General features: G+C 44.2%; 1 protein-coding gene across 7 annotated transcripts in view; it reads left to right on the forward strand.

Annotated features, from left to right (window-relative positions):
• Aamdc (adipogenesis associated Mth938 domain containing) overlaps nt 1–8829 on the forward strand; it is a 31271-nt gene extending 22442 nt beyond the window's left edge. For all 7 annotated transcript variants that reach the window (XM_052714833.1, XM_052714836.1, XM_052714835.1 and 4 more), the window contains 3 exons: nt 1400–1549; nt 5201–5296; nt 8656–8829. In XM_052714833.1, the coding sequence (XP_052570793.1) occupies nt 1400–1549; nt 5201–5296; nt 8656–8796 (387 nt within the window). In that variant the 3' untranslated portion in view covers nt 8797–8829. The remainder of the gene's footprint in view (nt 1–1399; nt 1550–5200; nt 5297–8655) is intronic.
• The last annotated feature ends 7241 nt before the right edge of the window (nt 8830–16070 follow it).

The following is a 16070-nucleotide window of genomic DNA, read 5'->3' on the forward strand; positions in this document are numbered from 1 at the left end:
TATATATATTAGTGTGTGCTATACATGTGAGCATTAGAGCCTCCAATTGCTCTCCACTTTATTTTTTTGAGAAAGGGTTTCTCACTGAATCTAGAACCTGAAGATTCAGCTAGATTGAGTGACCAGCAAATCCATAGGATCCTCCTGTCTCTGCCTCCCCAACATGGTGTGTGCAGTCATGTCTGGTTTTTTTTGTTGTTGTTGTTTGGTTTTGTTTTTTTTAATGTTTATTTATTATGTATATAGTGTTCTGTCTGCAGGCCAGAAGAGGGCGCCAGATCTCATTACAGATGGTTGTGAGCCACCATGTGGTTGCTGGGAATTGAACTCAGGACCTCAGGAAGAGCAGGCAGTGCTCTTAACCGCTGAGCCATCTCTCCAGCCCCATGTCTGAGTTTTGATTTTGTTTTGTTTTACAAAGGTGCTAGTGATCTAGCTCAGGTCCTCGAGCACATCAAGCGCTTTACTGACTGAGCTCTCTTTCCAGCCTTCTTTCCAACTTAGAGAATTTTGGTCCCTGCCTAGTTTGCCAATCACTTGCTGCTTACTCTACAGTCACAGGAAGCCTATTTGCTTTTAGTTGAACTTCGGTGCCTACAGAATGTGGATGGGGACTTCCTGGGAGCTGCATTAATCTGAAATTCAGTAGTTTGTATGAATAAGCACTTAGCAGTTTATGGTAGGTCTTTAATTTTATTTCTAGAGACAACTGTTTTATTTTCAAAATCAAGGTGTTGAGTTTTTCTTTCACTTTATTATTTTGTTTTGTTTTTGTTGGTTTTGTTGTTTTAATTTTTTTAAAGATTTATTATTTTATGGATGAGTGCTCAATCTGCATGTACACCTTTATGCCAGAAGAGGGCATCAGATCTCATTATAGATGATTGTGAGCCACCATGTGGTTGCTGGGAATTGAACTCAGGACCTCTAGAAGAGCAGCCTGTGCTCTTAACTGATGAGCCATCTCTCCAGCTCCATGTTTGTTTTTTGAGACAGGGTTTTTCTGTGTAACAGCCTTGGCTGTCCTAGAACTCACTTTGTAGAGCAGGGCAGCCTCAAACTCACAGAGATCCACTTACCTCTGCCTTCCCATAGCTGGGATAAAGGCATGCACCACCACACCCTGCTAAATCTACACTTTCAGACTTTATCCTGAGGTTTACCTCTGGAGTCTTCAGAATAATTGTCATCTCTGCTCTCCATGCTTTCACAATTCTGGATCCCAAGAATAATGTCTATGTCTTAGAGAAGTGCTCAGTAAAGACCTGTATTCACAATGGGGTAAGGATCTTGTTAGAGAAGGGTACCGTGTGGAGAATTGGGGCATCTATCTCTGAATTTTAGAGTGGTTTCAACTTTCCTTCGTGGCTGACTTAGCATCTTTTTCTTTTAATTTCAGATTTCAGCTCAGTTACCTATGGCTTCCCCTAAAATTGCTTCCCTCTCTTGGGGGCAAATGAAAGTACAAGGCTCTACCTTAACCTATAAGGATTGCAAAGTATGGCCAGGAGGCAGTCGGGCTTGGGATTGGAGAGAAACGGGAACTGAGGTAAGACTCTGGTGATTAGATTAGTTGACACTCCAGGAGGCTGACCAAGTAACTTCCAACCTCCTAAACAGCCAAGGTCTCCCTCTTCTCTGCTGAGTATATTCATTACCATTAAACTTATCCTAATGTAAGGCTGAAAAGATGGCTCAGCAGTTAAGAATACTGGCTAATCTTCCAGAAGACCTGGATTCGATCCCCAGGACTCACATGGCAACTCATCTGTAACTTCAGTTTCAGGGTGTCTAACACACTCTTCTGGCCTCCTCTAGCATCAGGCAATCACATGGTGCACAGACATACATGTAGGCAAAACACCCATACACACCCAATAAACTACACAATGTAATGTAACAGACCCAAAATTCCAATTATATTCATAAGCTTGTACAGTTACTATAATAGTAATCCCAAGATATATTTATTATCCCCCAAAAGAACCCCCACAACCATGAGCAGCCAATACCACTTTCTCCATCCCGCACCTCCAGCTTCTGGCAATGACTAATTTTTTGTTGTTGGGAATTCAGTCCTTAAGGGGCAAAATTCTAGGCCAGATCAGGCTACTGGCTTGGTTGAGAGGAAAGAGACCTAGACACACACCTTGAAATGAGAAGTGGGCATTGGGTGTTCCAGATCCTTCCTGACATGTAGTTTGCCCTTAAAACAAAGCTGTATGTGGGCCTTGTCAACCCTGTATCACAGGTGCAGGATTTAGACCTGGTACAGTTTGGTTCTGAATCTTTTTTTTTTTTTGGTTTTTCGAGACAGGGTTTCTCTGTGTAGCTTTGCGCCTTTCCTGGAACTCACTTGGTAGCCCAGGCTGGCCTCGAACTCACAGAGATCCGCCGGTCTCTGCCTCCCGAGTGCTGGGATTAAAGGCATGCGCCACCACCGCCCGGCTTGGTTCTGAATCTTATGCACTGCCCCACAGGACCTCCCATTCTTGAGAGTGCTGGTCATGGGCAGGCATGCAACAGAAGACCATTTTCAGCCTCCCCTTATTAGTGGGATCATGGGAGGGTTGTTTAAAATGAAGTTCAGGGCTCCTGTGGCCCAAGGCTGGAATGAGGGAGGCTAAAATCACTGCGGAGAACCGCTATCAGAAGTTTCAGCGTACTGTGGCAGAAAAGCAGCCAGTGCCCTGGTAGAATAAGAGATCAGTAGAGAAGCTGTTCATTCAGGCGAGGGGCATTGAGATTACAACTCAGACAGTATCTCCAGGGGACAGAGTCCAGCAATCTTGAACCTTCCCTCAGACAGTATCTCCAGGGGATAGATCCCAGCAATCTGTAACCTTCCCTCAGACAGTATCTCCAGGGGATAGAGTCCAGCAATTGTAATCTCCCCTCAGACAGTATCCACAGGGGATAGATCCCAGCAATCTTGAACCTTCCCTCGCAGAGTCTGCTTTTACCACAGTGCAGCCAGCTAATAGTACTCCTACTATCCATTCACAAGCCTGTAATTTTGGTAGAAGGAAATGATTCTTTGAAAGTTTAATTTAGGCATGTTTCCTTTTCAACTTGATCATAAAATTTCTGAGCCACAAAGGATGCAATCCTCTTGTCTGGCTGCTCTAATGGGTAGCAGTCAAGACACTGTTCTACAATTAATAGCTTCCCCCAAGAAAAAACAACTCAGCTTTACAGCCCTCGGCTGTGTGATAAAAGCCTCTCACTAAAGAACAGAGCCATGCTCAATGAGTGCCTGGTTGCCTTGAGGACCTGGAAGCAAACAGGAGCTGAGGGCAGGTTGAAGATGCCTCGATAACAGTGCGATGCTCCAATTCCAGGTCTCCACAAGAGCCAGGAGTAATTACTGCCAGTGCCTGGATCCATAGGTCCCTGCTGTTATCTTTTATTGCTTAGTACAGACACTGTGGGCCCTGCAGGACAGCAGCAGCAGCAGCAGCAGCAGCAGCTGAATTCATCACATGCCTTCCACTGATCAAGCAACTCTGACCGGCTTCAGCTAGCTCCAGTCCGAATCTCCAGAGGACTATAGTTCTGTACTCCTTACAGCCTTTCACTGCATTTCTAGCACTATCTAGCACTCTTTCTAGTTACTATCATGAAACAACGTGAGCCCTAAGAGTTTGGGGATTGTGGCTTTATTCAAAACAGTTGCTAGTCTTTGCTAAATGAAGTAACTGCCCAATAATTCACATAAATGCATTTATTTAAGGAAGGTGAAGTTCTCCAATCCTGATCTGTAATTCTAGTAAACGTTCACTGCGGTCATAGCTCCAGAAAATAAAGAAATTCTTTAAATAATGTTTATTAAGTTCAGGGTGATCTAGGATTGATCACAGAGTGTGGGACTAAGAAGAGCGTCGGATCCAATCCTTTATAGTCTCTAATCAATAGTTGTAATCATGTGAGTATGTTCCTTTTCCAGTTTTACCTTTTACAATTTTTAAATAATTTTCAAACATTACAATCTGGGGCTGAAGAGATATCTCAGAAGTTAAGAGCACTTCTTTCTCTTCTAGGAGACCTGTTTTTGAGTTTAAGTACCCACACGGTGGCTCACGATAGCTGTAACTCCATTTCTAGGGGATCTGACACTCCTTTCTGACCTCCGTAGACACTAGACGTGCACATGGTACATAGATACTCAGATAGGCAGAACACTTACACATAAGATAAAAACCCGTAAACAAGTTTAAATCACAAACACTTTTCTTATTTAATTTTTATTTTATTAAGTCTGCATAGGTGTTTTGCCTGCATGTATGTCTGTGCAACCCTTGCATGCAGTATCCATAGACACCAGAAGAAGGCATTGGGTTCCCTGGGACTGGAGTTACAGACAGTTGTGAGCCTCCATGTGGGTGCTGGAACTCAAGGCTGGCTCCTCTAAAAAAGAAACACGGGCTCTTTTGTTGTCATTGTTTTGGTTTTTTCGAGACAGGGTCTCACTCTGTAGCTCTGGCTGTCCTGCAACTGCTCTGTAGACTAGGCTGGCCTTGACCTCACAGAGATCTGCCTGCCTCTGCCCTTAGCTCCATTGGAGGGAGAGGAGAGGGATGGAAAGGGAGATTTTCCTGTGAAAAAATAGGACTTACATAGGCCACTTGCTGGGCTTAGCCCGACTCTATTTGCCATTATGTTTCATTCGTTCAAGCTTCAGTAAAAAGCATTCATTACAGCAGAAGTGATGTGTCTCTGAGTTCAAATCCCAGCTCTACCACTTGCCAGCTGGGTCATCTTAACCAAGTTGTGTATTTTTTTCTGAGCTTCAGTTTCCTTATCTATAATGTGAGAATGGAGGCTCTTGTGCTTACCTTTCCTTATCATTATTTATTTATTTGTTTATTTTGGGGGCAGGGCTTCTCTATGTTTCTTTACATTCCCAGGCCCAGCATTCTTAATTGTTTCCTAAATTGAAATCTTTTTTTGTTTGTTTTTGGCTTTTTGTTTTTTGTTTTTGTTTTTTGAGACAGGGTCTCTCTGTGTAATAGCCCTGGCTGTCCTGGAACCTGCTCTGTAGACCAGACCGGCTTTGAATTCATAGAGATCTGCCTGTGTCTGCCTCCCAAGTGCTGGAATTAAAGGCGTGCACCACCATTGCCTGGCAAAATAAAAAATTAAAAAAGTAATTCTGTTGTAAAGAAAAATTGGTACCTTCTGCTCTCTCTTCCATATCCAGCATTCTCCTGGGGTGCAGCCTGCAGATGTAAAGGAGGTCGCTGAGAAGGGTGTGCAGACTCTTGTGATTGGCAGAGGAATGAGTGAGGCCTTGAAGGTAGGTTCTGCTGTCTACAACATTTCTGAGGACAGACATTTATCCCTTGGACCTTAGCTTTCATAGATACCTCCTTCATTGGAATTCAGCTCTACATATCATGTTTTCTCATTTTACTGAGCAATAAAGTGGCCTAGGATGAGTAAGACTGCATACTGTAGCTGGAAGGTTTCTCAGGTTCTGCCCGTCCCCATCCCCGTCCCAGTCCCGAGTTCCTGTCCAGCTCTGTGGTCCTTCAGTTGCTTATAAAATAATCATTCAGAGGTTTACTATTAATTACCAATTGCATGGCCTATGGCAGGCTTTTTGCTAGCTAGCTCTTATAACTTAACCCATTTCTATTAATCTATAAGTTGCCATGTGGCTGTGGCATTACTGGTCTGTTGGCATCTTGCTTCTCCTTCAGCTGCGGTGGCGACTGGCGTCTCTCTCTCTCTCTCTCTCTCTCTCTCTCTCCCGTTTCTTCTGTGTATCTGCTTGGATTTCCCACCTACCTCTAAGCTGCCTTGCCATAGGCCAATGCAGCTTTATTTCATCAACCAATCAGAGGGACACATATTCACAGCTTACAGAAAGATATTCCACAGCAGCATGCACTACTCCACTTTGTCAGAATGGGGGCTTTCCAAGTCTGCCCAACCCTGATTGTGTTTCAGCTGTCTCTCACAAATTCTCAGTTCCAGAATTTCTCATGCTCTGCAGTTATCCAGTCAGTCAGTCATGTGTTGGTCAACAGCAGGGATCCATTCTGAGCAGTGCATTGTTCTTTATCACTGTGTGAACATGTGTGTGCTCACAGGGCAGCAACAGTGTCAGTAGGTGATGTACTTATAGAACCCCTCTTAAACATGGGGTCCATTGTTTGCTGAAAAGCCATTAAGAGGCACATTGGAGGCACATATTTGGTCCTTGAACCTTTGGGCCTCTTGCCCCTACATCCTGAATGCTAGGATTATAAGTATGCACTATCACACAGTTTATGCCATGCTAGGGATTAACTCAGGGCTTCTTGCATGCTAGGCAAGTACTCTACCTTGAGCTCCATCTCCAGTTCTTTATCATTTTTATTTTTGTTTAGTGTTTGACAGAGTCTTTCTCTGTATCCCTGACTGGCCTGGAACTTGCGTGATCCTCCTGCCTTTACCATCTAAGTGCCAGAAGTAGAGGCATGAACTACTATGCCTAGCTTACTGCTTCGTTCATGCCTCTACTTCTAGCACGAACGAAGCAGCCCTGAAGGGATGACTCAGCACTTAAGACCATTACAGAGAACCTACATAATGACTCAGCACTTAAGACCATTACAGAGAACCTACATAATGACTCAGCACTTAAGACCATTACAGAGGACCTACACAATGACTCAGCACTTAAGACTATTACAGAGGACATACACAGTGACTCAGCACTTAAGACCATTACAGAGGACCTCACAATGACTCAGCACTTAAGACCATTACAGAGGACCTACACAATGGCTCACAACAGGAACACTCGAAGAGGATCCACATGATGGCTCACAACTATCTATAACTCAATCTCCAGGAATCTGATACCCTCTTCTGGTCTGCAAAAGCACTAGGTATGAATGTGGTGCATAGACATACATGCCAGCAAAACACCATACACATGAAATTAAATAAAAAATTAAAATATGTGTGCCTAAAAAAAGATTTATTGATTTTTATTTTCTGTGTAGTTGTTTCATCTGCATGAACATCTTTGCACTATGTATGTGGCTAGTGGAGGCCAAAAGAGGGCAGATGCCAGGCTGGGAGTTACAGATGTTTGTGAGATTTCACATAGGTATTAGGACTCAAACCAGGGTCCTCTGCAAGAACAACAAGGGCTCTTAATGGCTGAACCATCTCTCCAGCCCCCTCTAGCATGCTTTTCAATTGATGGTGGTAACAAAACCTCATTCACCTTATTTATCTCAGTGTCTTCAATGCCTGGAACAGTGTCTGAGCTGTAGAAAATACTTTAATTATTCATAAATACAGTTATAAAGATGCTATCCCATTTGTTTGTTTATCTCAGTGTCTTCAACACCTGGAACAGTGTCTGAGCTGTAGAAAATACTTTAATTATTCATAAATACAGTTATAAAGATGCTATCCCATTTGTTTGTTTGTTTGTTTTTTGAGTGGAGGTCTCCCAGTATAGCCCTGGCTATCCTTGAACTCACTTACTATGTGTATTAGACTGACCTCAAACTCACAGAGATCTTTTTGCCTGCACGTATGTCTGTGCACTGGTTGCATTCAGTGTCCATGACAAAACACCATACACATAAAATAATAAAATAAATATAAATTTTCCTTAAGTTAAAACACCCAAAACTAGATAACTTCAGATAAATACTGTAAGCAAAATGGTGCCTTAAGAGAGGTTGCTTGGGCTGGAGAGATGGCTCAGATGTTAAGGGCACTGGCTGCTCTTCCAGAGGTCCTGAGTTCCATTCCCAGCACCCACATGGTGGCTCACAACCATTTGTAGTTAGATCTAGTGCCCTCTTCTGGTCTGTCTGCCTGCATGCAGGTAGAACACTTGCATACATAATAAATAAATCTTGAGAGAGATTGAGATTGCTTATGAGTGGTCCATTCTCCATACCAGCCTCCACTGTGCACTCTGAGAAGACATTTGAGTTGCAGAGTATATAGAGTGTCAATGGCATCCTCATCCAAACCCTGTGATTTAAGTATTGTTAGCCCTGCTTTACAGGAGAGGAAACCGGAAGGTTCAACACATTTAAAAGCTAGTGGAAGGTCTTGTGGCTTGGCACCTGGCAAGTTTGACTTTAGACTTAAGTTGCACTGATTAAACTTCAGAAATTTACACAGCATGGGATATGCACTATGTTAGACATTTTTTGCACCTTAACTCGGTTCTCTTAACAAGCCTGTGAGCTTGACTCGACTATCCTTGATTTATAAACACAGAAGTGTGTACTGAATTTGATTCCTTACTCACCATTCCACTGCCAGAAGGGCTTCAACCTAAGCCTCAGTCCGAAGTCCTGCATTCCCCTCCCTTTTCACCAAGGGCTAAAGCGTGAGTGTGAGACATTTGGGAACGCAACAGTGGTTTGGTCTTCCTACCCTGGGGCTGGGGAGCAAACTCAGGGCCTCATGCATGCACACACACTCTGAAGCGCTGCAGTAGTACCCCAGCTGCTCGGGAGCTTTTCTGGAACTCACTGGGGCTCCCTGCCAAGTTTTGAGTGGTGACACACTGGGTGACAGAGGTGACAGGTGCTCTGTCTAATTCAGTAACATGCACTTGCCTTATGACAGGAAAAGAAGTTTCTGAGGCCCCTTTCCCCCTTCTCACTCATCTCTTCCCCTTCTTCCCAGGTGCCTCCATCCACTGTGGAGTACCTCCAGAAACAAGGCATTGATGTGCGGGTCCTCCAGACAGAGCAGGCAGTGAAGGAGTATAATGCCTTGGTTGCCCAAGGGGTAAGAGTAGGAGGCGTCTTCCATTCCACCTGCTGATGGAGTCACAGAGAATAAAGCACTAAGCAACAATGCCTTGACTGTCTCTCTTACCATTCTCCATAGCAGCCTGCGCTGTGCATGATGAACATGGGTATATGTTCTTGGGGGAGATTGACAGAAGACTAATGCAGAGTTCCTGCCCTTCAGGTTGCTTAAATCAGAGAGTTAGTTACTGATGTTTAGTAGTGGAGTATGTAGTAGATCAAAAGTATAAGAAACTTCATACAAAAACAAAGGTTGAAAAAGTTCAGAGCATTAAAGATCTCACCACAGTCGATGCTTTGGAACCTTTACCCATTAATCCAACTTTTTGTTTGGCTTGGGGTGTGGTGGATTTGAGATGGGATCTCTCTACACAGTCCTGGCTATGTACAGTGCTGGAACTTGCTTTGTAGACCAGGCTGGCCTCAAACTCACAGAAATCTGCCTGCCTCTGCCTTGTGAGTACTGAGATTAAAGGCGTGCGCCACCATGCCCAACCCAACTATTTTTTTTTATTTATTATGTATACAATGTTCTGTTTGCATGTATTTCTGTAGGCCAGAAGAGGGAGCCAGATCTCATTACAGATGGTTGTGACCCACCATGTGGGTGCTGGGAATTGAACTCAGGACCTCTGGAAGAACAGCCAGTGTTCTTAACCTCTGAGCCATCTCTCCAGCCCCCCCAACCCAACTATTTTTTTTTTTTTTTGGTTTTTCGAGACAGGGTTTCTCTGTGTAGCTTTGCGCCTTTACCTGGATCTCGCTCTGTAGACCAGGCTGGCCTCGAACTCACAGAGATCCGCCTGCCTCTGCCTCCCGTGTGCTGGGATTAAAGGCATGCGCCACCACTGCCCGGCTATTTTTAAAGCACTTTATATGCCAGACACTGCTGTAGGCTCCAGAGAAATAGCAAAAATGATTTGTTTTCATGATGCTTATATGCTAGGGCAGAAAGTAAGTCAACAGATAAAGGCTGTATATAAAATCAGTTTTGAGCCGTACGGTGGTGGCGCACGCCTTTAATCCCAGCACTCAGGAGGCAGAGGCAGGTGGATCTTTGTGAGTTCGAGGCCAGCCTGGGATATTGAGTGAGTTCCAGGAAAGGCACAAAGCTACACAGAGAAACCCTGTCTTGAAAAACGAAAAAACAAAAAAAAAAAAATCAGTTTTGAAAAGTGGGATGAGTGATGGATGCTATTTCACATATGTGCTCATGGAAGATCTTTGTGCAGATGACATCAACAAAACACGAGGACACTTGAGTGACAGCGGAAATATGCTCAGAGCTAGCTTTGAGGTAGGTTCTAGACTCAGCTAGACAGCTCTCAGATCCCCTAAATATGAAATGCTAGGGATGGAGTAGATGTCTGTTTCAGGGTTTCTATTGCTGTGATAAAACACCATGACCAAAAGCAACTCGAGGAGGAAAGGGTTTATTTCAGGTTACAGCTTGTAGTTCATCGTCTAGGGAAGTCAGGGTAGGAACTCAAGGCAGGAACCTGGAGGCAGGAGCTGATGCAGAGGCCCTGGAGGAGAGCTGCTTACTGGCTTGCTCCCCATGGCTTGGTTAGTCTGCTTCTTTACACCATCCAGGACCATCTGCCCAGGGATGGCACCGCTCACAGAGAGCTGAGCCCTTCCACATCAATCATCAATCAAGAAAATGTCCTATAGACTTGCTTATAGGCCAATCCTATGGAGGCATTTTCTCCATTAAAATTTCTTCTTCCTGCCTTTAATCCCAGTACTCAGGAGGCAGAGGCAAGTAGATCTCTGAGTTCGAGAGTAGGTTCCAGGACAGCCAGGGATACACCGAGAAACTCTGTCTCAAACAAAACAAAACAAAACAAAACAAAACAAAACAAAACCCAAAACAATTCCTTCTTCCCAGATGACCTTAGCTTGTGTCAAGTTGACATAAAAACTAGCCAGCACAATGGCCACAGGCTCAGATAGTTTTTTTTCTATTATTTAATAGAAGAGGTGGCCTTTGTGAAACCTCAGACTATATTGAGAGAACTTTAAACCATCAGCGTCCTTGTTTTTGCTTCTTATTTTTAAAAATTGTATTTTATATGTGTGGATGTTTTGTCTGTATGTATGTTTGTGTACCATGTGTGTGAGAGGCCAGAAGAGGGTGTTGGATCCTATGGAACTGGAGGTACAGATGGTGTGAGCCACCATGTGAGTGCTGGGAATTGAACTCTGCTCCCTGGAAGAGTAGTTAGTGCTGTTAGCCTCTGAGCCATCTCTCCAGCCCCTAGTTTTTCCTTTCTAAAGAACTCTTTAGAGCTGAGTATGGTGGCACATAGCTGTAACCCCAGCATTTCAGAGGCAGAGGCAGGAGGTTTGAGCTTGAAGGTAAGTTGGGCGACATAGCAAGACCCTGTTTCAAAGTAACAGCACAGCGGGAAAATGGTTGTGAGTGTAGGCTCTGTTGTCAAGTAGCCTTGGTTTTGAAGTACAGTTCTCTGTGAGTCATTGGGAGGAGCTTTATTTATAATCTCTCAGTTTCACTGTTTCTGTCTGTCAGAACCCGGTATCAGTGTAGGTATTATATGATAATGTGCAGTAACTCTTCTCTCGTTGTCTGGCATGTGTTAAAGATTCAATAAACCAAAAGTCATCATCATTCCATCAGTGGATCCAAGATGAACCAACTAGTTTCATTTTATGATTATTACATAGCATCTTCTTACTCTACAGATTTACAGGATGTTGGAACCCAATGGAATTGTCTCACTCAGCAATTACCTCCCTTGCTTACTTACTGAAAATCTATTACTAAAATTCTTAGGACCTGCCAGGCAGTGGTATCACATGTCTTTAATCCCAGCACTCAGGAGGCAGAGGCAGGTGGATCTCTGTGAGTTCAAGGCCAGCCTGGTCTACAGAGTGAGTTCCAGGACAGGAAACTGTCTAAAAAAAAAAAAAAAAAAAAATTCTTAGGACCAGTTGTTGCTGGATGCTAGGCGTCTGGAGAGGTACAACTTACAGTTCTTAATCTTAAAGATATGTGGGGACTGGAGAGATGGCTCAGGGGTTAAGAGCACCAACTGCTCTTCCAGAGGTCCTGAGTTCAATTCCCAGCAACCACATGGTGGCTCACAACCATCTGTAATGAGATCTGGCGCCCTCTTCTGTATACATAATAAATAAATCTTTAAAAAAAAAAAAAAGATATGTGGAAAAGTCAGGCAGGGCAATACACACTGCAACCCAGCACTGCAGAGGTGAGGAGGGGAAATCCACACATCGCAGGCCAGCATGGTCTGCATAGCAGGTTACAGGTCACCCAGGGTTACATGGTAAGATCATGTACCGACCCATCCCTAGAATGTTATGTGAAAGAAACAGACAACCCCACAATAGTTACAAGTGTAAAGAAAGGGTAAATTTAGCTTGATCAGGATGGGAAGAAAATTAGGAAGGACACCACCACCAAGGAGACGAAAGCTGAGTCTCTGGAGAGACTCAGCAGCTAAGAGCTGGCCTCTTCCAGAGGATCAGAGTTCTAGCACCCACAGGGCAGTTCACAGCAGCCTGTAAATCCAGTCCCAGGAGATCTGACACCCTCTTCTGGCCTCCATGGACACTGCTCACATGTTATACAGACATACAATAGGCAAAACACTCATACACATAGTAAATAATAAATAATTGGGAAAAGATACTTAAATGCCTATTAGCTCACCAGATTTACTTGGCAGCTGCCTGAACTAGACTTTTACTAGATGTTGTATTTATCACATCTATAGTGAAATAAAATCATTCTACCTTAGCTGACGTTAAAGCAATAGCCTTAAAAGCCTGATTTTTTTGCTCTGAGCTACGTGGGTGGTCCAATTAGGCATCTTTAAAAAATTTTTATTTTACAAACATTTTAATACATAAAATCACAGTAATTTATAAACGAATCACAGTGGGAGCCTGTACCAGCACCCCCTAGGAACTGTAAAGACGGGTAGAGCAATGCGCGATCACACCTTCAGTATCTGCACATGCCCAGGCAACTGTGTGCTGGCCTCAAGGTGCCTGAGCCCTGCCTCTTGCCTCTGGTCATCCTCAAGTGTAAAGACCTGGATTAAGTTCAGAACAGAAGGTAGAGATGGACAGGTCCTCGGAAGGGAGAGAAGCAGGAGACCGCTACTTGCTCTGTACCAGCCATCTGACTCAAGGTCACGCCCACTCCAGGAGGACTGGCCATTCCCTCTCCTCGTCAGGAGGCTAGCAGAAGGCCCGCAGCAGCACAAGGAGGGGAGCTGGGGAAGGGATGACTGGTTTGGAATAGTTAGCAGCCTCAAATGAGGCAGCTGCTCGTGGATGCCTCGTGGGAGCCAATCTGTAGATTAGGGAGCAATTTAAGATGTACCTTATAAGGCCAGACAACTAGCCAGGCGGTGGTGGCATACCCCTTTAATCCCATCACTGGAGAGGCCAACATGGTCTACAGAGTGAGATCCAGGACAGGCACCAAAACTACACAGAGAAACCCTGTCTCGAAAAAAAAAAAAAAAAAAAGACTAGAGTGAACTGGAGATACTGTTTCAACTTCACCCGGAAACTGACCAGGTCAGGTTAGCACTAGCACTGTGTTCTCATCTCTGTCCAGCGATATACCTCCTAGTGCCCTGGAGGTCACTGTGGGTTCCTCACAGACTTGACAGCCACTGTAGATCTGGAGAGGTCCTTCTTAGTGCCCTTGTCCGATGACTGACAGGATCTTTCTAGCTATGGACCCTCAGCTTATGTAGCTATGCGGGAATCTTTGGTAATGTAATCTCTGTCCCCTCGCCTCCCTCACAATCTAAATTAACATGACTCCAGTGGGTATTGAATCAGGTATGGTTGTAATTACAACCTGCACTGTCCCTACGTTATTAAAAACAAAATGAGGAGGAGGTGGGGGAAGCGGTTAAAACTCCTTTGACTGAGAAGTATCTGGCAGTTTGGTCATTATACGTCATATAAAAGCTGCTATTTCCAAATCTGGTCTACACAGAGAACATGGAGAAGCTCTTCTTCTGTGAAGTTATATGTAGTCCCTATATTCATCTTTTAAGTTCTTTGATTCAGTTTGTAGGAAGCACAGCTCTCAATTTTTCTAGCCTGAGTGGTTCCTAAGACAAGAATCAGCCATGTGTTACATACTGGTTCTTCAACTCGGTCATGTGAATGCCAAATGTCTTTTCAGAAGTTTGGACTCAGGATTTGCTTTGAGGGGCATGTCATGTTCTTTTCCTTGCCTGGGATAGGCTAGGTGCTGGGCTACAGACACACTACCATGAACATTTCTTGTCAGTGAAAAAGTGTGGAGCCAGGTGTAGAAGAAGAAAAACTCTCATGTTTCACAGAACCAGACATTTCTGAGTACAAGGAATTTCAAAGGTTGAGCCTGTCTCCTCAAATAATTGAATTCCTCAGTAACAGGCTTGTCAGGATTTGTTCAATGTCTGTCCAGACTCCACCAGCATGGCAAATTTCACAGATCCTAGGATAGCCCACAATTCTCACACAGCTTTGAAAGAGGTATCCTGCTACTGGATCTGTATGTCCATCTTGTACAGGAAAAGTACATCCGGAGCTTTAAGACAAGTGCAAGCCCTGGCCTGGGCTCTGAGGAAAACACACTCAAAGCCTGTTCCCACCTGTAACGGAGAGAGAGGCTGCAAGGAAACTTTAGGGTTTTTAATTTGATTTAGGCATGTACACCTGTCTGTATAATGTGTGCTGGTACCTGTGGAGGCCAGGAGAGGCTTCAGCATCACTGGAGCTGGAACTGCAGGTGTTCTGAGCCACCCCAGATAATCATGGAATTTAAACCCTGTGCTTATGATTGAACAGCAAGCACACTTAACCAGAGCCACCTCTCCAGCCCCTGGTAGGAATTTTTAAAGAGGGATATCATATCCAGCATATTATTCCATTAGATTTTCAAAAGTTATACCATAATGGGTTTAGTTAGCAGCCATAGGTCTTAATGTTTTCAGTTTTTGCCACAATCCAGCAGAGGCCATCAGCTCAGGGCAAGGGTCTTTTTATTTAGCCTGTCTTCAAACTTGGTTTTCTGTGGTCAGCGTCTTTTCTGGGAATTGTGCTATTTTGACACGAAAGTCCGTCCAATGGTGGCACATCTCTAAGATATGAAACAGATGAACACACTTGAAAAGTCCACTCCCTAGGCTCTTCCCCTCCTACCTCTAGAGCGGTTACAGCCACCTGGAGCTAGACTACCAGATGTGCCGGTTATGGTTGTCTGACAGAGCAAATGAGGTAATTTCTCTGCATTTTGATTGGGTTTTAAGAACTTGATTAATATTTGTTAAGTGGGGGGAAGAGCACACATGACGTGGAACATGGAGATCAGAATACAACTTGTAAGAGTTTTCTCTCCTTTTTACTATTTAGGTCCCAAAGAACTCAAGCTGTTACCCTGATGAAAGTGCCTTTACCCTCTGAGCCATCTCACTGGCCCAATTTCTCTAAATTTTAATTATTTTGTTTATCAAATGAAGATAGAAGTACCTACTTAGTAGAGCAGTTGGAAATTAGTTCATGTAGAGTTATGCCAGGTACAACTGAAGTCACACGCTGAATTTAAGCTCCAGCTTCACCTCTTAACTGTATTTTTTTTGAGCCTTTCGCCAAGCGCTCTACCACTGAGCTAAATCCCCAACCCCATGTATATTCTTGCTATTACTTTCATAAGCTCTCCAAGTTCCAAATATGATCAAGACTGACTGTAGATGCAGATACTACCAGTGTCACCTATCCATCTCACTCAATAACTGTGACATATGTCATAGTTAGGGTTTCTATAGCTGTGATGGAACAACATGACCAAAAGCAACTTGGGGAGGGAAGGGTTTATTTGGCTTACATATCCCAAATCACAGTCCACTGAGAGAAGGCAAGGCAGGAACTCAAATTGGGTGGGAACTTGGAAGCAGGAGCTGATGCAGAGGCCATTAAGGCTTGCTCAGCCTGCTTTCTTTCTTTCTTTTTTTTTGGTTTTTCGAGACAGGGTTTCTCTGTGTAGCTTTGCGCCTTTTCCTGGAACTCACTTGGTAGCCCAGGCTGGCCTCGAACTCACAGAGATCCGCCTGGCTCTGCCTCCCGAGTGCTGGGATTAAAGGCGTGCGCCACCACCGCCCGGCCTCAGCCTGCTTTCTTATAGAACCCAGGAGGGTCCCTACCCATAGTGGGTTGGGCCCTCCCCCATCAACCACTAATTAAGAAAATGCAGGGTTGGGGGATTTAGCTCAGTGGTAGAGTGCTTGCCTAGCA

This window comes from Peromyscus californicus, unplaced genomic scaffold (assembly GCF_007827085.1).
Source record: "Peromyscus californicus insignis strain IS unplaced genomic scaffold, ASM782708v3 Scaffold_4__1_contigs__length_199733344, whole genome shotgun sequence".
Taxonomy (NCBI): Eukaryota; Metazoa; Chordata; class Mammalia; order Rodentia; family Cricetidae; genus Peromyscus; species Peromyscus californicus.